The sequence below is a fragment of the Orcinus orca genome, chromosome 21 (genome assembly GCF_937001465.1).
Source record: "Orcinus orca chromosome 21, mOrcOrc1.1, whole genome shotgun sequence".
Taxonomy (NCBI): domain Eukaryota; kingdom Metazoa; phylum Chordata; class Mammalia; order Artiodactyla; family Delphinidae; genus Orcinus; species Orcinus orca.
Window position 1 is genome coordinate 13,961,991 of NC_064579.1, and position 21,274 is coordinate 13,983,264.

Below are 21,274 nucleotides of genomic sequence, written 5' to 3' on the forward strand. Positions count from 1 at the left end.
GTTCAAGGAATACAGTCAGCCTCCTGTATCCTTGGGTTTCACATCCTTGGAGTCAACCAGCTGTGGATCTGAAGGCTTAGAAACAGAGGGCTGGCCATACCAAAAACTGGGTGGCTCAAAACAACAGAAATTTATTGTCTCACAGTGGAGGCTAGAGGTCCCAAATCAAGGTGTCGCAGGGGCCAAGCTCTCTTTGACAGCTTCAGGGAAGAATCCTTCCTTGTGTCTTTCAGCTCCTGGGGTGCACTGGCAATCCTCGGCCTTCCTTGGCTAGCAAATGCATCACTTTACCCACATGGCCTTTCTCTCGTTGCGTCTTTACACTGTCCTCCCTCTGTGTGTCTGTCTCTGGGTCAAAATTTCCCCCTTTCATAAGGACACCAGTCATACTGGGTTAGGACCCACCCTAATGACCTTATTTAGACTTGGTTACATCTGTAAAGACCCTACTTCCAAATAAGGTCACATCTGACCTTATTGGGGGTACTGGGGGTTAAGACTTCAATATATCTTTTTGGGGGGAGGGGTGGTAGGGGAACACAAGTCAATCCATAACAGTAACATTTTGGAAAAAAATGAGGTTTGCAATAAGGTATCTGTCACTGAATACACATCTCACTGTAATTATATTATAAAAGGGGAGAAAAGTGTTTTCCTTCTTCAACACCTGACATCTGAGTTCTACGGCGCTTGGGCACAAAGAAACGTCGTAACAATCCTGAACCCTAGGCTTTCAGTCCCATGTGGGTTGAGATTCTGACATCTGCAGTTATTTAAATAATAGCTTTCAGTTTGGAGGGGGGAATCTATTCAGTGCTTGGGATAAAATAATGTAAATTATTTAACATGGCTTATCCTGGGTAGCACTGCCTGGGACTAAAGACAGGGAAGAACGGGATGTTGGGAATGGTTTAAAAAAAAAAAAGTTGGGACACAAGGATGTGATGCCATAACCACAGGACCAGGATTAACTGATCAGATTGAGTTTCCACACCTTCGAGAAGGAAGAGAGAATTGAGGGTTGGCAACTTAAAGAGCTGATTATCACTTGGAAGGAAAAAGAAAGAGGAGTGGGGCCGCGTACGCCTAGGAACCTTTACTGGCTGGCTGAGAATACCATCTTCTCGCAGGACAGAGGGAACCCAGAAGGGCTCCTCACAGCAAACTTTCAGAAGACCTTTTTCCTTCTCTCCTTACCCTGGCAATCCCCTCCATGATGGCTCTGGGACTCCAGATGCCACCAAGGCAGCCCGGCACACACCCATGGCTTCCAGGAGTTTCATCCTCTCTCACCTGCCGTCACCCTCCTCCCCTTGCTAAATCCGCCTTTTCCCGACTTGCATCCCTGTCAAGCCGGCCTTTCCCATCCCATCTGTGCTCCCATTTGATCTACTTCTTCCATGGGGTCTGCTGGAAACACCTGCTGATATAAGCAAAGTAACTAAGAGTTTAAGCTGGTCTTGAACACACCCCACCTCATGCAATTAGCAGAAACCTGGAATTCCCTTGACAATGCTTCCTCCATCCTCTCCAAGAGACCTCTCTTCACACTGCTCCGGATTACACAAGGTCTGGAAGAGAGCGCCTCTGTTTCATGCATGGCCTTCTAGATCACCATGCCTCTCTTCGCCTCATCTTTGCTCCTTCCTCACCCACCCCTCCAAGCTCTTTCATTTTTCCTCTGGCTCCAGACACCACTCTGGCAGGAGAACTTCATTCACCAGATGGCTCCATACACTTCAGACTCCAGAGACCACAAGCGAAATCCTCTGACTTCCTTATTTGTACTAATGACATCATCTTTCTACCAGTCTCTTGAAGCGAAAGTTCTGTTGGTTATCTTTGATTCCCTCCTCTCCCTCAGCAACAGCACGGACCTCAGAGTTCCTGTGCAGTTTAAGTGAAAGTACGTAAACCATGTAGCACACAGGGCCTGACACAGAGGAAGCACCCCATCCTGTAAGCCATGAGTAGTTAAGATCTCACTGCTCACAGTGATCAGGAAGCATCCAGTTCCCACATCTCCCTCTTGATGTCTTTCAAAGCTCTCCCTCCAACATCCATCCTTTCCATTGCCCCTGCTTATGTCCCTTATCAAGCCCTGACCTCCCATCTGGACCAGGGTTAGAAACTCTAAGCCAGTCTCCTTGTCTCCAGTTTCTTCTCCCACTTCCTAATCCACCTGAGATATAAGATCCAGATAGAGCAAATGAAAAACTAACTTGGAGAGCATCGTTCAGCTGATGAGAAATGTCAATCCTCTCCCGTTGGCTCACTTAGAAAGCAAGCCTTTCCTGTCCAGTGCCCCACGCCATTTCCAGGCTTGTCTCCAATAATCATGCTCCAGCCAGACTGGATAAGAAATCTCTCAAAAAGTCTTCTGCCTCGCCCACGTCCATTCCTTTGCGGATACCACTCTCTCCGTCTGGAAAGTCCCCACTGTCCACAAATTATAATCCTTCTCATCCTACAAAGCCCCTTCCTCCCTGAAACCACTTCTTGCGGTTTTATCTTTTCCTCCTTTGAATCCTCACTGCTCCTAGCTTATCTTCCTCTCATAGAGCTTTTATTCTGTCTTTTTTTCATCTTTCTTTTTCCCCCTATATTCCCTCATCCTGTGCTTCATAAGGAGAAGGCACTCGATAAATGTTTGTTGACTAAAATTGAACACCTCTCTATCATTTGAGGTCTCTTCTCCAGCTAGGGAGATACAGGCTTGGATTATTTTGGTCCAATCTTCATGCTAACTCCTCAAGTACCCCAGCTAGCATTATTTTCTCTGTATAATTTAATCCTACCTTTTTGCCTTTCTAATTCCAAATTACTTTACCCTATTTACCTCAAAGCACCACCTGCCCCAGACTTTGTCTTAATTTCCCCAAATTTAACTGCTCTCTTGTACAGAATGGTGCTCCAGGAGTAAAACCCTGAAGGGAATCACTCTTCTTCGAGGTCTGATCTGTATCTGGGAAGCCAAGCCCTGCAGTTAAAAATGTCGTGAAAATGAACTGATAAGTGGGTAGACGCAGAATGCTGTGTATACACTAATTGCACTGCATTGCAGGGTGAATTTTGGAAGTTCAAGCAAGAATTTTTTATTAAAATGCATGAGCTTACTGTAGCTTCACTGAGGAGATAACATACTTAACAGTCACTGGTGGAGCACTGCATAAGATAATGGGTATTTTGTGTGGATCTAAGCAACTCTTTTGAGATATTTTTTTATTCTTTTCATTAGGCAAGATGAAGCCAGTTTTAAGGCCATGTCGCTTGCATTAAAAGATGCACTTTATATGTCAGCAACTACAGTATAATGCATTTACTTCGTGTGAGCGCAGCAAAACGCTTGAAAACACAGTTTATTTTGCAAGACTGAATTAACCATTCAATTGCTGTACCATGCCACAGAACCGCCAATCTTATACTATAGCCTTTGCTTCTTATAATTACGTTCTTTAGCCTGTTAATATATTAAAGACAAATTAAGTAAAGAGAAGGAACAATGTGGGAACGCGAGTGCCTCCTGTATGCTCCATTCCGCGGGGTGGGTGTCCCCACCAGGCTTTACAGAGGAAGAACGGAGATATCCCACCTGAATCATGGGAACTAGGAACTTGTCAAACACCCGGGTTTGCCCTCTTCGGTTGTAACTGAATTGCATGCACCTCCTGATGTCATTTTTGGATTTCTCCAGCGACAACCACTTTGTCCCTACCTGCTTATCAACACCTTCCCCTCCTGGTCTCTCTGTAAATTGGGATTGACCCTTCAGTTTTGTTGGATGATGATGGAGCCTAAACGGAGTTTTCCTTCCATGTTTGTTCAAATGGTTTCCCTTCACTTCGAGAAGAAAGAAAGATAGAGCTGGACAACCAGTACTAGCGGAGGGCAGAGTGGCAGAGTGGAACTGCCCATCAGAGGAGTCAGACAGCTCTTGGTTCCAACCCCAGGACCACGACTTTTCAGCTGATGGGCCCTGGCAAATGACGTGACCCCCTGCGCCCTGGTCTTCTTCTCTGTGAAATGGGGATGATGTCCCTCGCATGGGGTTGTTTGGCACAGGGTAGGTATTTAACGTACTTTCCTCCCTCTAAACCTTCTCCCCAGTTCTACTCATACTCAGGAGAAATCAGTGACATTGGAGCACAGGAAGTATTTTTTTAAATATCCTTTCTAACTTTCTCTTTTTCTCACACAGAAACCAAACCTCAAATACATGTCTTCTCCCCACCCTCATCCCACCCCCCATTCCTGCTCCGTCACCGGCGGATCGCTAAAGGAACGCAGGAATCTCAAGGAGAACCAGCTTTCCTGCTCTGAGCTGGGTGGAGACTCACAGGCGCATCGTGGTGGGCTGCCTGGCGGAGGACTCCCGCTGGAGTTACTATACACTGCCTCTCTGGGAAGGAGGAAGGAGCAGAGAGAAGGCCACAAGTGTTTTTCTGGGGTCTTCGCGAATTCCCCCCAACCAGGCCGGCGCCAGGTGGTGACCTTGGTGCGGGCTCCTTGAGGAAACACCCAGGTCAAGGTGCAAGCTTGTTGCAGGCAGCAGGAGAAAGGGAGGGCACTGACTGGGTCGTAGGCTGTCATACTCTCGGTTAAAAGATTTTTAGCCGGAGGACTATCTCGAACTCATTCTATCTCAGTGAATGAGTCACTCACTGGAAACGGTGTAAACACAGGTGTAATACTGGCCTGCGGAAGCCCTCACTTTCCCAGCGTGGAGGAAGACCAGCTCTTTCCACTCTAACCGTTGTATTTCTCTTTCAGAAAACTAAAGTTCAAGGGGGTTAAGCCATTTGCCTGAGGCCTCAGTCGAGGGACTGAGCAGGACCCAGAATCCGCTGTCAGGACCCCCAGTCCAGCTGGGTCGTGCGTCAGCCTCCTCCTACCTGCAAAAGTCATGACAATCTCGGTGCCCACGCAGCTTTCGGAACGCGTCTCGGTCCTGACCTCATCATTCCCCTCCGGACCCCTCGCTTTCCTTCCCCGCCCCGCACGCCCCTCCAGCTCTGGGGCTGTACACTCCACGCCTCTCTGGTCCTCTCAGGGTCTCTCAGAGCAGGCAGGATGAAGGGACGCAAGACAACTACATACCTATGCGCACATCATGGGAAAAGGAAGGCTTTAGACACCGAAACTCGCCCCTGCAGAACCCCTCGGGCCCTCCTTGGAGAGGGGTGGAAAAGGGCGCTCGCTCGGGGGTCGGACGCCTCCAAGTCTCGGGCTGGGGGCGGAGCCTCCGTCGGGAGCGTGAGGGAGGGGCGGGGCGTGGATCTCCGGGAGGAATCAGGGGCCAGGGAGCGCGCCCGCCGGCGGGGGGCGCGGGGCGGCGGCAGGGACTCCGGAGGTGCGGCTGAGGCTGGGCGGGCGGCGCCACCGCAGGCGGAGGGGGCGGAGCCGCGCTCGCAGCTGCCACCCGGCCGCCGGGCCCAGGCAGACGACACCGCCCGCGGCCGGGCACGGACCGCGCGCACACACTCTCCAAACAATGCTCCGAGGCGCTCGGCGGGGCGGCTGGCGGCTCGGAGACCAGCGGCGAGGCCGGGGGAGCGCGGCCCCGAGGTGAGCCCGCGGCGCCTTCTCCAAAGCCTGCCTCTTTTTGTTTGGCAAACGTGGGCGCAGAGGGAAGCTCCGGGGGAGCGCGGCGGTTACCGAGCGGGCGACCCCAGTCGGCGTCCCCCGGCGTGACAGGCGGCCGCTGGGGGAGGGTGGAGCGTCCGGACCGCGTGCGCCCCGGGTTGCGCCCGAGGTGGAGGCGCCGATCCCGGAGGACCGGGGAGCCGGAGGGGTGTTTTCGATTCATTCGAGAATCGCGCTCTTTCGAACGGGGAAACTTTCCTCCGAGTTCCGGCAAGGGAACCGACTGTTCTGCTGGTCTCGCTGGTCTGGCTGCTGGTTTGGGGCAGGAGACCGGAGCGCTTTGGGGATTGCTATTGTGGAGACTGCCTTTCCGCGGCCGCAGGATTGTCAAAGGAGCAGAGAGGGAGAGACCGCCCGCGCGCCTCGGACCAGGACCCCGGGGGTGATGCTTTGGGGCCCCAAGTTAGTAGTTGCCTCTTAGGCAGCCCCGAGTTGGATGCCAGCCTGGGGGTCTCCAAGGGGAACGAGACGATGCCTTCTTCTTGAGCCGTGGCAGAGCCCTCTGAAAGGCTACTGTGGGCACGTTGTTAACCTTTGCTTGTGCTGCCGCTTCCCCAGACACACACACACACACACACACACACACACACACTCTCTCTCTCTCTCTCTCTCTCTCTCTCTCTCTCTCTCTCTCTCTCTCTCTCCTCTCTCTCTCTCTCTCTCTCTCTCTCTCTCTCTCTCCCTCTCTCTCTCTCTCTCTCTCTCTCTCTCTCTCTCTCTCTTAGAAAACAGAACCTCTCCACTGAGAATGGAGGCAGGGCCGGCTCTGTATGTTTCTCTCAGGTGAAGCTCAGCCAGCAAGCACATGGCTTTGCAGAGCCGATAGCAAAGCCCAAAGGTCTAGGAGGGAGGAGTTTTGCAAGGCGTCCAGCCCAGAGTCAGGTTGGGAAGGCCCTATGGACCATTGGCCTGAACTGTCCTTAACAACCCCTTCCCTTTTTGAGCCGGAAATTTGACAGGAAGCACTGGGAAACTGTGCGGTTATTTCGCTATCATGGGGTCTTGTGGAACGCGGGTATCTTCCTTACTGGTTTAGACTAATGGGTCTAACCCACAGAAACCACATTCCTACTGCTGAGATTAGATTACATTGCCCTGGAGAAGGAAAAAAGAAAATTAAAAGTTGAGTGAATATCATGACTTACCCTCTGTGTGTGCGGGGGGGAGAGGGGAGGTAAGACTGTCACTTTCTCCTTTCTGCCGGGGCAACCTCTGTCAATGGAGTGTTGAAATCCAGACAAACACTTTCATAAATAGTTCTCTTTTCCGGTGTTGCATTCATCTAACTGTAATGTAGATAATTTTTTTAGATGAATATTTTCTGGAGTTCTGTCACTTCAGGGTAAGGTGTGAGCAACTTTCCATGCAAGTATGAGGGGCACTTGGAGCCCAGAGATTTCACTTTATGGATCTGGTCACCATTCTTCAGATTCTTTTTCCAGTGGGGTGGGTGTGTGTCTGACAGCTTCGATCTTGCACACTTTAGCCACAAATCTGGTGCAGAAGTTTGCAGAGGCAAAGATATTTTATCATGACTTGGATCAGAAAGAATGCTGAGATCTTTTTCTAATCTTACACCGCTGCCTCCCACTGAAATGGAGGAATTTGCATAATTCTGGGGGCTACCTCCCCTCGGAGGCAAGGAATGTGGGCTGGAAAGGTGCCATTCCCAGGCTGTGGAGAGCTGGCACTGGCAGGCAGGCAGGGCTCCTGCTTTGTGAGTGCCACTTGAGTTTTCCACCGTCTTTTACTTAAAACAAATTGGATATAATTCCAAGCACAGAACCTCTCTAGACAGAGAGAATCCTTTCTGGCTTGATGTAGTGATAGATTCTGTTTGCTGTGACTGAGAAACCAGTTTTAACAGGATGTGTAATGAGTCAGCGATGGAGAGGAGCTCAGGGCTTTATTCTCTTCTCATCTTCATTCTTTTTTCCTGAAAATCCTCTCCAGTCAGTGGTAGAAGTTGTACTCACCGTCAGAGAATTTCAGAGCTGAGGATGGGAGCAAGGAGAGTGCTCATGAACTGGGGAGGGGTTCTGGAAGCTTCCCGAACGTGGGTAATCCAGAGCCTACCAAAAGTCCCAGGGCTGGAGTGGGCCATCTGCGGCACAGGAGGGGAACCTCCGGCACCAAGCAACCATGACAGGCGTGGGTCAGTTGCCTGTTGAGCAGGAGATGAGGCGTGGCTACCCCAAGCGGCTGCTTTGCTAATCTGTAGGATGCCCCCCCCTCAGATAGCCCAGCCCTGTAAGGAGCTGCAGGAAGGAGCTGAGCCCACACAGAACCGATTCCCAAGCTCTCTCCTTCCATCCCACCTGGGGCGTGGGAGCCTCTGCCTGCAGTAGAAGAGGGGGGCCAGGAACCCCAGGAAAGGACTTTCTCCTCACCTCGGGGCAGGGGTATGGAGATTTGCCTTACTGAACACCAGAGCACCTCCTCCACTTTTTCCTCTTTCCACAATCTAGCAGCAGAGCCTAGAGCTCTCCGTGGCCTGGGATTGTAGGAGAAAGAAAAATCCCTGCTCTCCTCTGCCTGTTGAAGCTTAGTGACCTCTTCTGGGAACTTGGCAGGGAATGAACCTGCAACTTGGGTGTAGCAGGAGGAGGAGAACCCAACTTGCAATCATCTTGATGCATGAATCCTAACAATGGTCACAAACTAAAAGACAAATACTTGTCTTTTATTTCAGAGAGTTCATTTAGCTTAAAGATGATGCGGTGGGCTTCCTGGTTAACTTTGGAGGGAAAAGAGGCCAATATAGCTTCAGCTCTTGTTGAATAGGCACCCCTCTCTGTGAGTGTGGGAGACCAGAAAGAGAGCTCTTCCCACAGAGATTCTGGAGTGATCTTTGGGGCTCCTGGCTCTTTCCACCTGGTTAGTCCTGTTGATGGTATGGACAGCATCAACCTCAGAGCCAGGTCTCACGGGAGGAAAGTGGAAAGCAGATCCCAGGGCCAAACCCTCCCTGTTTAATGAGAGTATGTTCACTGTAGATTCTTCAGGACGATTTTCTCCTGAACGCTCTCCTTTTGAGGAAGTCAGTTCATTTAAATGAGGAAAGAAGAGCAAAAGCAGCAGATAATGGCAGCAACTCAGTATAAAGAATGAGGTGATGAGTGAGGTGATAATGAGGAGCTGCCAGCAAAGTTGGCTTCTTTTTCTAGAACCCCCGAACTCTCTGTGTCTGTGGCCAAGTCTTAGTTGATGTCGCTGCCGTTCTTTTCCCATCTGTAAAATGGGGATGACAGCTACCTGATGGATGTTATTCAGGTTAACTGGTTAAAATCTGCAACCCTTCGAGTTCCCCCTCAATGGTGAATTTACTGAGTGAATTCTATGGTGCAAACTCTCAGCCTTCAGTTTTTACTGTCAGAGGCAACAAACTCTTTCAGCAAGCTCACTGCCTCCCCTTCAGGGGCCTCGTAGGGAAAATAACTGTGATCATCTCTTCCTTCTGTTGTAGCCTAACCAGCCCTAGACCACAGGGCTGTTGTGACCATGAATCTCTCTTTCGGTTTCCCCCTGGCCCTGCAGCTCTGGCTGTATTGATCTCACTGAGCCCTGGATTGAATGAGGCATACTAAGAAAGGGGGGCCGGGGAGGGCGAATTCCCAAGATGCCAGACCTCCCGACAAAGGTCCCTGGGAGGCAGCCGGCACCCCACCTCCCCCCTTGCTCACCACTTCTGTCTCCGTATCCTCACAAGTATGGGTTACAGTGCTGCTTTCAGAGCCCAGGCCTGCCTCCCCACACACATCGTTCTTGGTTAAAAATTGTGGCTTGTCTTCCAGAAGCCACGATTTTTATCTGCTGTCCTACTTGGTAGTTCTTGTTTCTCTGGGGCAGAGTCCCAGGCTCGAGACCCCTAGCAGCAGGGGAGGCATGGGTCAGCCACAAGCTTCTCATCGCCAGCCCTGTGCGGTTTCTTCCCGTTAACTGCCCCAAACCTCCAAGCACTCAGGAGTTTAGGGGACTGAAGTGTCTTTTACGCTCTCTACTCATGCAACAGAGCTGTGTTTAGCTTTTACGGCTTTTCTAAGGCCACACCACTAGAAAGGGATTAAGAGCCTCATGACAAATGGGTGAGGGTCTCAGAATAAATAGAATATTCATCTTTACCTCTTTCTCCTCCTTTCCCCCCGCTCCCCGCTCTGCTCCCCAGTCACATCGTCAGACTCGAATTGATCATGCCCCCGTCCTCTGGCAGGGGAGATCTCTGATGAGGCAAGTGTTCTGCCTTTCCAGGAAGCCACCCTGTGAGCCCCATCCGCCTCCCCTGAGACCACGGCAGGGAGCCAGGCGCAAGATGAACCAGCACCCCGCCTGCTGCTCAAGATGCACCAGACCATCCCAGTGAACCCCGAGAGCCCGAAAATGTCTGCGTGCAGCGACTTTGTGGAGCACATCTGGAAGCCCGGGTCCTGCAAAAACTGCTTCTGCCTGCGCACCGACCACCAGCCGGCACCTGGCCGCCCCCAGCCCCGAGCTGGCAGCCTGCCCCCTCCGCCTCGCCTGCCCCCCAGGCCCGAGAGCGGCCGCCCAGAAGATGAAGGCCTGAGCAGCTCGCCCTACTCCAAGCCCACCATTGCCGTGAAGCCCACCATGATGAGCTCCGACGCCTCCGATGGGTGGACAGAGGCTGGCGTGAGTGCCGACGTTGCGCAGGTGAGGCTGACTCAGCCCCGTGGTATTTTTGTGGTATTTTTACGAGGCTGCTCCTGTTGTAACACCGGTGACTGGCGGGTGGCCAAGGAGGGCTGTCCCAGCAGGACTCCTGCAGGGTGGCTTCCTGTTGGCTCACCCCAAAACTGCTCCTTCCCAACTACCGCCCTCTCTTTTCTCTCTGCCCTCCTTTCTCTCTGTCCCTTTAGGCTGAGAACCATCAATGCAGTCCCCCCAAGTTCATTTGAAGACTGTATCAGGGCACACCAGAATGAAGCTTTTCCTAAAAAGTTAAAAAAATTTTTTTTATTTAATGGATCATTTTAAATATATACAAAAGTAGCAAGAATTGCTTAACGAATCCCATGCATCCACCACCCTGCCGCGTGAGGTTGAACAATCATCAACTCATGACCAATCTTGTTCCATCTCTACCCCTGCCCCGACCCTCCCTTCCCCACCTGGGGTTTTAAAGCAAACCCCACATACTGCATCATGTCCGTACGTCTTTAAAACATAAAGTCTTTATACAAAAATATCATTATCACACTTAAAAATGTCAGCAGTAATTCCATAATGTCATCCAACTCCCAGACAGTGTTCATATTTCCAATTTGGGAGCTTGGGTTTTTCCAGCTCTGATCTAGGATTACTAAAGACAATTACATCCTTAGAGGTTAGACCATTCCGCTCATCCCCCAGGTGACCCTGACCAAGGTGTAATTATTTAAAGGGCACATGGAGCCTACTGCCTCTAGACATGTCTTCTGGGAATCTGCATTTCTAGGGCATATTCTAAGAACTTAACTAGTTTTCCTTAAAATATCATAGTGAGGGGTCAGGAAGGGTGTGTGAGCGTCTGTGAGATCAGAGGTCAGTTTTAAATCAAGGGAGGCTTGACTAAGGTGAGCCATCTCCTGGGGCTGCATTCAGCTTCCTGTCCCCTTCAAAGCCGCCCCATTTTGCAGAAGCTGGTTACACCCATTCCCCAGGCCTTTCTCGATACCTTTGACCTTCACAGATGTAAACCAGGGACTCTTTCTGTTCTGAATCATCTTGGAAAGGAGCCAGGGGCCGACCCTGCCTTGAGACTGCTTTAAAACTGGGGATAGGGGAGACTAGAGGGGAAGGAGGAGGGGACAGTGATTTCAGTGATGGGAATGACCACCCCACATCACTGTCTCTAGCTCGACTAGTCCAGCCACTTATGCAGCCTCGGCTGAGGTCACTGCCTGTAACTGGGAGAAAGAGCACAGCTCAGAGCGAAGCAAGGGAGCTGGGATCCAGCTCGGAGAGCGGCCCTCACCTTGCTGCCCTCCGACCCCACCACCACCCACCCAAAGTGTCTTTTGGGTTTTTTTTTGTTTTTGGGGGTTTTTTTGGCTGTACGTGGGCCTCTCACAGTTGTGGCCTCTCCCGTAGTGGAGCACAGGCTCTAGCCACACAGGCTCTGCGGCCATGGCTCACGGGCCCAGCCGCTCTGCGGCATGTGGGATCTTCCCAGACCGGGGCACGAACCCGTGTCCCCTGCATCGGCAGGCGGACTCTCAACCACTGCGCCACTAGGGAAGCCCCCCAAAGTGTTTTTAAAAGCTTTATGGCTTTGTTTTCTTTGTGCTGTGACAATGTTATCAAAACACTAATGAACACAAAGCAAAAATTAAACAAAACCCCAAACTCTATTTCGAAGCCCTTGGGAGAACTTATCTCGTCCAGCAGTTTCGAGGGAGAAGGCAAAACGTTATTCTTTGGCGTTTCCCCCCCCCCCCCCCCACCTCACAGACCTAAGCCAAAAGAATTACAGACGGGGGTGAGGAGTGCAGTGTACGGGAAGCCCAGTGGCTCCACGGGCCCCCAGTGATGACACGAAGGCTGTGGGGAGGTTAGAGGGTAGGCACGCTGCCCGCCTGCTTCATGGTGGCTCGGAAGACAGTTTACAGTGTCATGGCCCTGCCCTCTCACTTTCTCTCTCTTCCTTTTTTCTCTGACAAGGTCTAATGTAAGTCTTTTAACCTTGGGACTGTGTAGGTCATCTGGAGACGAGCCCCCGGCAAGCTCCCCCTCCCGAAGCAGGAAGATGTGCCAGTAGTTTACCTGGGCAGCTTCCGAGGCGTCCAGAAGCCTGCTGGGCCCTTGGCCCCGGCAGACGGGGAGCACCCTCGCTGCCCCCCTGCCTATGCCATGGTCGGCCTGCACAGCCTAGAGCCCCGGGGGGAACGGAGTGTCGCCTTCCACCCAGTGAGCTTCCCCGATGAGAAGCTTGGACGAGAAGATAAACCCACCATTCCCTACCAAGAGCTGACCTCCCCTCAGGAGAGCTTCCGCCAGAAACTGGCTGCCTTTGCTGAGATGACCTCTGGCTGCCACAAGGGCCCCAGGCCCTACCCCTCTGCACAGCCCCTGCGGGAATCCCTGCCCTCGGAGGATGACAGCGATCAAAGGTGCTCGCCCTCAGGGGACAGCGAAGGGGGAGAATACTGCTCCATCCTGGACTGCTGCCCTGGGAGCCCAGGTGGTCAGGACGCCTCACAGGCTGAGGACTCGGGGCGCAGACAGGGCTGCAGGGACTGCTCGCCGGCCTGCTGGGAGCAGGGGATGTGCTCGAAGCCAACCGAGGAGGAGAGGCGGGCTTTGAGCTTCCCCAGGGAGTGCCGCACCCAGGGCCCGACAGAGAACCCACCCCGCCTGGGCCCCAAGAAGCAGTCCCTCACCTTGGAGGCTGCCAGCTCCTCGGATGGCCTCTCCTGCGGGAGTGCCAGTAGCCGCGCCAGCAGCCCCTTGGTCCCCCAGCACGAGAGCGATTCCTGCTCCCTCATGAAGGCACCTGGGCCGGGGAAGCAGCAGGACTCTGGCTGCCACGGGGTGGCCTCCAGCAGGTGCCTGGGGCTGACTGGGGAGCCCCAGGCCCCATCCCACCCCGGGGAGACTGCACAGCCTGAACCCATCTATGCTGAGAGCACCAAGAGGAAGAAGGCTGTTCCAGTGCCTTCCAGGCCACAGGCCAAGGCAGAACAGGCGGCAGCTGCCCAGGGCCAGGGCCAGGTGAGGATGGCTAACACCTGGGCTCAGAAAACAACGTCTGGCTGGGGCCAGGACAGGGAAGGCCCAGAGGTGGCCCCCCAGGTGGCGGCCACCATCACAGTCATGGCGGCCCACCCAGAAGAAGACCACCGGACAATCTACCTGAGCAGCCCCGACTCCTCGGTGGGGGTGCAGTGGCCTCGCGGGCCCCTGAGCCAGGCCCCTGAGGCAGGCGAAGGGGAGCCTTCGGCTGGGCAGGGGCTCAGCTCGAGGGAGAGCCGCCATCATGGTGCCAGTGAGAGCACGCCCAAGGGGAGGCCTGCCATCCCTCCCAAGCTGTCCAAGAGTAGCCCCGGAGGGTCCCCGGTGTCCCCATCGGCCTCCCCCCAGCCCAGCCTCAGCGAAGGCAACTCGGGTGTCACTGGGCCCCAGCCTCCATCCAGGGGCCCCGCTGACCCTGCTTCCTCCTGCCGGGCCAACGGTGTCCCTGCCAGCGACTCTGCCAGGGGCCCCCCGCCCGCCACTGCCACGTCAGCCTCGGACCAGAGGCGGCCCCGGTACCAGACCGGCGCCTGGAGCCGCCAGTGCCGGATAGAGGAAGAGGAGGAGGTGGAGCAGGACTTGTTGAGACAAAGCTGGGGGAGAGGGGTGGACGGTGGCCCCACGGGCCCATGCAGCTCCTCCACCTGGCTCCGACCCCGCCCCACAGACGGCGCCTCTGGGCCGAAGAGCAAAGCCGGGACCGGGATGAGCAAATCGGCCTCGTTTGCCTTTGAGTTCCCCAAGGACAAAAGTGGGATCGAGGCATTCTCGCCTCCCCCGCCGCCTCCGAAGTCACGGTGAGTACAGTTGTGTGTGTGCGCGCGACTCCGGGGCTCGTCTGGCAGGACCGAGGCCTCTTCCAGAAACCTTGGTCTTTGCCACCTGTGCCGAAGCCATCAGGCCCAGGCTCAGAGCCCTACCTCCAGGCACCAGTGTCGGCCCAAAGGCCCTCGTGCCTTTGTGTAAATTTCTGTGACTTGGTGCTCAGCACACAAACCTACAAGCAGTGCCCTGCTTGGGATTGGCTATTCGGAAGGCGTCTTTCCAAGAAGCAATGCCAAGCTGTCGCTCTTTCCTGGTGCCCATCCTCTTATAATCTGGTACTCTTTTTTCTCTCCGTCCCTCTGAAGTGTCTTCAGCAGGCTTTTCCCCCCAAATCCTGAAATTCCCCGTTTATTTAAACGTGGAAAAGTAGGCTCCAGGAGGCTATGCTACAGAATCTCAAGAGGCAACGAGATGGGGAGGCCAAGGAGCAAGGGCTCCTGAATTGGGACCATGATGGCGATTAGGCTTTGGAGCCAAAAGCAGAGTAGCAGGAGGTGCTGCACATGGTTTGGAACCCTCAGATGTGGGTTTTTAAAGAAAAAAATATATATGTAGTTTCATGGTAGCATGCTGAAACTGAAAGCTCTCTCCACTGCTTCACTGCTCTCAAAGGCCCGAGTTTAAAGTCCGGTTTAAAGTCCCTCTCAAAGGCCCAAGAAAAACAAATGCCTTTTTTAAGGTATTGAGTTGTGCATGGAGTTCAAATTCTGGGGGGTAAAAATGGCCCTCTATTAGAGCAGAACTGATTCCTATCAGGGAAAGGAGCAACCTGCTGTTTTTCAAAAGCTGACAGCCTTTCCGAACAGACTTTCCTTCAGTCGGGTCATCTCTGTTGGTTCTGTTTTAGCTCATGTGCCTCCAGGTTGATGTCAGAAGCGGGGAACTGACCGCAGGGGGAAGCGGCTGTGACACTTGACTTTGAACATCAAAGCATCACGGGCTGTGATGCGTTCTAACGTGGGCTTTTTCTGGCACCGCTACTTTATTCTGGTATCGAGTTGGGCGCCTGCTATGCGGAGTAGACAGCCATCCTCCAGATCGTAGGGCGACCGCAGGCTCTTGGGCTACAGTTTTCACTGCCTAAATGAATGAGGCAGCTCAGAAGAGCTCCCATTTATATGGCATTTACTATGGGCCAGGCAGGGAGCTAAGAGACTTAGACGTATTAACTCATTTGATGCTCAGAACAGCTCTAGGAAGGAGGAATTACCATCTACAGATGACGAAACAGAGATAGGAAGAGCTGAGTAACCTGCCAAGGTCACACGGCCATACGTGGCAGTCTGCTTCCAAAGTCTATGCTTCCAAACACCTAGGGCACATCAGCCGGCTTAGGGAGCAGGCAGGGCATGCGAGTAAAACGTGGGCATTGTATCTGTCTGCCTCAGGCCTGGGAAGGCTGGAGGAAAGCACTGGCTTTGGAGTCAGAAAATCGAGTTCATGCTGTGCCTGTCTCACCTGCAGGTGAAGTGATCTTACGCAAGCCGCTCGCTGTGAACTCTACTCCAAGTCATTGTCCGAAATGGGCTAATAATAACAATACATTTGCAGCACCCCGTTGTTGAAAGGCTCTCGAGTGAGATGAGCAGAATCCAATGCAGAGATTAGTTATGTAGGCAAAAGCCGCCCCAAGCTGTTGACAGTGGCAGGGACACACACACCCTGTAGGAATGGGCCTGGCCCGATCCCAGGAACACCACCTGAGCCTTGGGGAAGGAACTAAAACTTTCCTGGTGAGAATCATAATGTTTGGAGAAACCCCAGTCACCCACTGTAACAATGTGACTCAGGTAGAATGTTCGTTAGCATCTGGGTTGATTGCGATCAAGTTTGGGGGCCAGTTTTTTATGACAAAACCACTGGATTATATAAAACATAAACCAGGTGGGAATCTCAGAGGTTCTAGGTGCCAGCTCTTAAAAAACGTTTTTATTTTCAGAACTTTGGGGAGAAAAATCTAGGAAATAAAATTAGCGTAAGGGACACAGAAAAAAGAAAAGAGCATCTGGCCATTTAAAATAAATCAAACTAGTATATATATATTCATTTGAGGAAGATTTTTCAAGCACTACCAACATTCTCTTTTGAATCATCACATCTCTCCCATGAGGAGATAAGAGGGCAGGCTCAGGACCATAAATTGACTTTTGTTTCTGGAACTCGGTACTGTACGTACTGAATTCCTTTGAGGAGGGTGTCAGGAACCCACAGCCTTCAAACCTAGCCGTGTGGTGGCACATCAGAGTATTAATGAGAATGCAGCCCACAGTTGATCCAGGACCGATACCAGCACCACATTGGTGACTATTGCAGGCTGATGTCAGTTTTCCAAGATGGAGAAATGCTGGAAGGTCTTTGAGCGACATCCCAGGTTAACTTAATTTCTTCACATGGGTCATCTGTTCAGTGGGTCCTGTTTCTAAGGATCAAGCTCACCTGTGAACAAAGATACCTGCTGTCACGATGTGTATTATGTACACTCACAGCTCTAGAGACGGGGGCTGCTGCATGCAAGGTGGTGTTACTCTTTACTAACACTTACTTAAGCAGATCCACCTACTTTCTTGGGCCATTATGGAAGAAGAAAGAATCATGCTCCTACGGTCCTGTTTTACAAAACTGACTCACTTGGCGGGAAAAAAAAAATAGATGTCGAGAGTGGCTTGGCTTTCCTGTGGTCTTGTTTTGAATGGTTGGCAGTAGCTTATCTGTCTGTTTTGAGATATCATCCTCTGTAAACTCCCATTAGGGTTCCTGAGGAAACTCTTGCTGTAATGCCATGTAGGACGAAGGCTCTCAATACTCATTTAATGCCTGAAAGCCATTTGGAGATGTTTAAGTATATGCCCACCCCTCCTCCCGGGCAGGTAAGGGTCCTGGGTCCTTCTTTACCTGCTGCTGCCCAGGCAGCCTCCTACCTGTACAAGCTCACACCTACTCAGCCTGACTGACCCCACTGAGTCTGGGTCACCCCTGCTCCACTTTAGAGCAGAGTTGGAAGGTGAGGGTCAACAAATATTGCTGGTTAGAAAATGAAAACCTGCAGGAAGGAAGTGCGGACTTCTTAGTTTAAATGTCACGTTCAAGACTTAAGGCAGTTTAATGAGAGCAGCCAGTGCCTGGGGGAGTAATTAAGATGCAAAAAAATCAAATTTATTTCTGCCTTTTATTTCCTTGTGGATGCAAACTGCGTTTTAAATGACTTATGGCTTTTGAATGACAAGGTCAGTTGAGGGAAAATCATCTGATTAGTGCAGAGCAGGCATTTCACAAAGAAACCCCAAATTAGGCTGGTAGACCTGAACTCAGAGGTGGAATTAGAGGACAACAGGTGACTGAGGAATAAGACAGGTTTATAGGGTTTTAGTTTCCAAATGGTCTGGCCCCAGGTGAGACTAATCAAAAGAAAGAAACGTTTCCCCAAGAAAGCGAGGGATGACTTTGTTTTCACGTTATCACTCATGCTTATTGTAATTTTAACCCAATAGTACTAAGTTCTCCTCCTCCTCTGCAGGGATTCTGGGGGCAGAGACTGAGTCTGTCCTGGACTTTCGTTCATTCCTAATTTCCCTCCCTCCCTCCCTTCCACGTGGCTTCTCAGCAGACAGGTGGTGATGGAGTCAAAGATGGAGGTCTTTTCTGCACACGGAAGTGGCCACGTTGCTATCCAGAGGAACCAAAACGACTTCGTTGTGTGGTCTCTCAATCACATGATCTCTTAGCATGACCTTGAGGATGGGAGTCAGATGAGTGAGATGGGTCATTGTCTCCAGACCCCATATCCAATCTGATGAAACCTCCAAATGCTTTATTCCTGAAGCCCTTTCTACTGTAGTGGATTACAATGGGATGGCAACAATTTACTAAGAAATCCCGCACTCTTCATGTACAACAGGTTTTTCTGGGTGGCATTCTGAAGATCACAGTTTGTATTGGAAAGCACTGTATGTGCTTCAAGAATCTTCTCTATGTTTAGCCTTTTTGACAAAACTAAGTCAGCTGGAGGTCGAGTCGGTCCAGGGGAGACTGAATACTGGGCATACTTCAGGGGGAGAAATTGCCTTCCACACCCCGCCCCCCTCAACACACACACAAAGTTTGGCAAACAGAACAAAGCACGTGTATCAACAATACAAGTTTATGCCCTGCTCCATGCCAGAGGGAAATTACTAGTTGGCCTCTTCCCATGAGTTTGTGGGTAGAACCTGACATGGGACATCTAGTGACGCTGAAGCAGGGAGAAATCAAATTGATTCCTATCTTCCTATTCTGTAATTTTTTTAGAAATCACTGATTTTCATATATATGAAATATTTACAATATTGTCTCCATTTTTGAGCAGGCATCCATGGTGAAGGTTAGGGATTAGAGATTCTTTATTTTATTCATCAGATATCTACTAATTGCCTACTTTCTGTTACACTTTGTACAAGGTGCTAAAAAGCCAGTGACTGGGGTTCTGCCCCTTAAGGCCCCTGAGGGTTGAGTTGGTATGAATTAAATCGGCAGATGTGCAAAATGACCACGAAAGGTTCACTCCTGCTTTGATTGCTTTTGATGAGACTGTTTACCATAGCATCTGGACTCTCACCAGATTCCTTGTTCTATTCAGTAAGGCCAAGGTAAGCTCGGCTTGGTGTCCAGAAGTAATGAAAAAATAGTCCTTCCTTTAGGGTCCTTTGACCTGATACAAGATCACACATAGTACAGCATATACATAACCATTTATTAAAAAAAAAAAAAAATCCAGATGCTCCTTGAAGGTGAAAAGCAGGCTTAACCATCTGTCATCCCAAAATATCCTGTTTGATGCCGGGCACGTGTAGATGCTCAAGAAATTTTTATCCAATAGACAGTAGTAGGCAGAGGCCATACCCTGTTTATTTCATTATGGCCCAAAGCACCTAACTTTATGTTTTGCGCATGAAGAAATATTGGAAAAGGAACAAGTAGCATCATTAAATACTTGTATCAAAGTATCTTTCTGACACCCCAGTTTCGGGTGGCCCCAGTGCTCTTTTCTTGCCTTTGTTTTGGCAGCTAATGTAGTGTCTTGAACTAAACTGGATTCGTATTCATATCTCTCTGAAAGCTTGTAAACTCTTGGGAGTACAGGAACCACGTTTTATACACTTTTCTTTGACTTTCCCATAGGATACCTTGGGACATAGTAGGTATTCAATAAAAGATTATTGAATTAGGGGGAAGAAAGGCCAGAGGGAACTACAGATCTTGGCCTTATTTTTTACTGGACACCCCATTATAATTCTGTGGCCAGCCTTGCTCAATAGAACATTGTCGCCTTGAGTTAAAGAAACTGAAGTTAATAATTATTAATGCTTCAAGGTGGGCAAACACCATGAGGGCACAATGCATCCTTTCATGGATTAATTACTCTCCAACGATTGTACATTTGCTCTTTTTTTTTAAAGCTGAGCAGGTGTGTGGAGCCCAGCCCTCTCTTGCCACAAGAATGTTCCTTTCAGGCAGTAATCACCTAAGGACATTTTTTCCCCACCCATGAATTGCAAGGAATTCTAGGGTGTGGTTTAATTTCTCTGAGAATAGATTTTCTGTGCTTTCCGAGGTGGGTTGGGAAACACAAGCATGGGCCATATGATCAAGCCCCCTCTGCCCATCAAGTGATCAAAGGGACTTTGTTCCTAGAATAGCCAGCCTACCTTTGAGGTGTGGAACTCACACCTCTATTCTCTGTTTGTAGTGCAAGAAATTTGTTGTTTGGCGGTCATGAAAAGGCTTGCGTTTCCCTCTATCAGGGTAGATAGACCAACTACAGAGACTCCTCAGCAGCCATTTCTGCAGCTAATACTTTTCAGAGTTTAAGATGAGAGTCTTCATCGTCTGTGCTAAAATCGCTCATTATTTCTTTCTATTGGCTTTTGAGCAGATCCCTAAAAATGCTGGGTATTAAGGGTGTTCGTGCAGTTCCCATACAGCTCTGTAAAATCCCCTGCTTCCACTTTTGTCTGATGCCCTGGACAGTTTATTCTCTGTACTTTTTTAACAGGCAGACTTATATAAACAAGTGTTCTCCATTGGGGGCAAAGGGGAAGTTCCAGATTAAAGACTACTTTAAAAAAATCCTTCCCTTTTTACTCAGATATTTTACTCTCCAGTTAATTTTAGTATCTGTCACTATCAAATGATCCCCCTGACTTCCTGTCGGTTTGGTTTTTAGCTGTTTCGTGCCCATTTATGCACGTGCTATAAAAATTTTCCCTAGAGTTTAAAACTTGTGTTTTAGGCCCATAATTGGCGGTGTGTGCACCGTATGTCCCTGAGTTGTAGAAACCCTCCAGAATGGCTCCTGACTTCAGGAGCTCTGTAGACAGTCAAAATGAATGAAAATGCAGCCACCTTGGATAAAACCATGAATGGTTGAGATAAATAGACACATGAATTAGTAATAAGACCTTGAAGATCAGGAAGAAAGGGAAGAAGAGTCCTTGGAATTTTAAAATCAGTCGTAGTGAGGAGGTCACTTAAAATAATCCTTATGAATGTGTGCAGCTCAAAAGGAGGGTTTTGTGACTGCATATTCTCGCACCACAAGTTAGGCTGCATCCTCCACACCAGCTGCAATCAGTTGGAGTACCAGTCTGGAGCTCTTCATGGAAAACAGTGAGGCCACGTGCCCACCCTGCAGGAGAGCTTGCCATCATCCATCAGTACTGTCTGCACGTTATACGAGGGGGGAGTGCAGACATGTGTGCCAGCTGCTTGCCAATCCAGCTTCAGAATCTAAAGTTTACCATCGGTGATGCAAAATCATTGGTGGTCAATAACTGTTTCGTATACTAATTTAAAAGTTCATACCTGGGAGGGGTGTGTGGTCTGTCCAGCCCACATGGCCCAAAGCAAAGAGTTTGCAGAAGATGGTCTTCCTCTCTGATTACAGCCTCAATTTCAGACTATTGTGCCAAAATGTTTGGTTTTCTCTTAATGAGGGACTGTGAATATTCTGTGAAGTTTAATGAGTGATTATGAATATTCCATGCATTTTGGGAACTCTATTTTAGTAAAAAACAGTTACCGTTAAGTCTAGTATCCAATATTT

At 50.4% G+C, this 21,274-nt stretch overlaps 1 protein-coding gene and 1 long non-coding RNA gene across 5 annotated transcripts in view; one reads left to right on the top strand and one right to left on the bottom strand.

Moving 5' to 3' along the window:
- LOC117195639 (uncharacterized) overlaps positions 1-5,243 on the bottom strand; it is a 206,891-nt gene extending 201,648 nt beyond the window's left edge. Inside the window, exon 1 of the long non-coding RNA XR_007474587.1 lies at positions 5,098-5,243. This is a non-coding gene — a long non-coding RNA (uncharacterized LOC117195639). The remainder of the gene's footprint in view (positions 1-5,097) is intronic.
- A 113-nt stretch (positions 5,244-5,356) lies between these two features.
- Positions 5,357-21,274, top strand: part of PRAG1 (PEAK1 related, kinase-activating pseudokinase 1) — a 49,307-nt gene continuing 33,389 nt past the window's right edge. Inside the window, exons 1-3 of one of the 4 annotated variants that reach the window (XM_033400613.2) lie at positions 5,357-5,565; positions 9,809-10,311; positions 12,337-14,168. In XM_033400613.2, coding sequence (XP_033256504.1) covers positions 9,982-10,311; positions 12,337-14,168 — 2,162 coding nt within the window. In that variant the 5' untranslated portion in view covers positions 5,357-5,565; positions 9,809-9,981. Of the gene's footprint in view, positions 5,566-9,808; positions 10,312-12,300; positions 14,169-21,274 lie in introns of those variants that run through there. The other 3 variants (XM_033400614.2, XM_049704228.1, XM_049704229.1) reach the window with 3 other exon arrangements.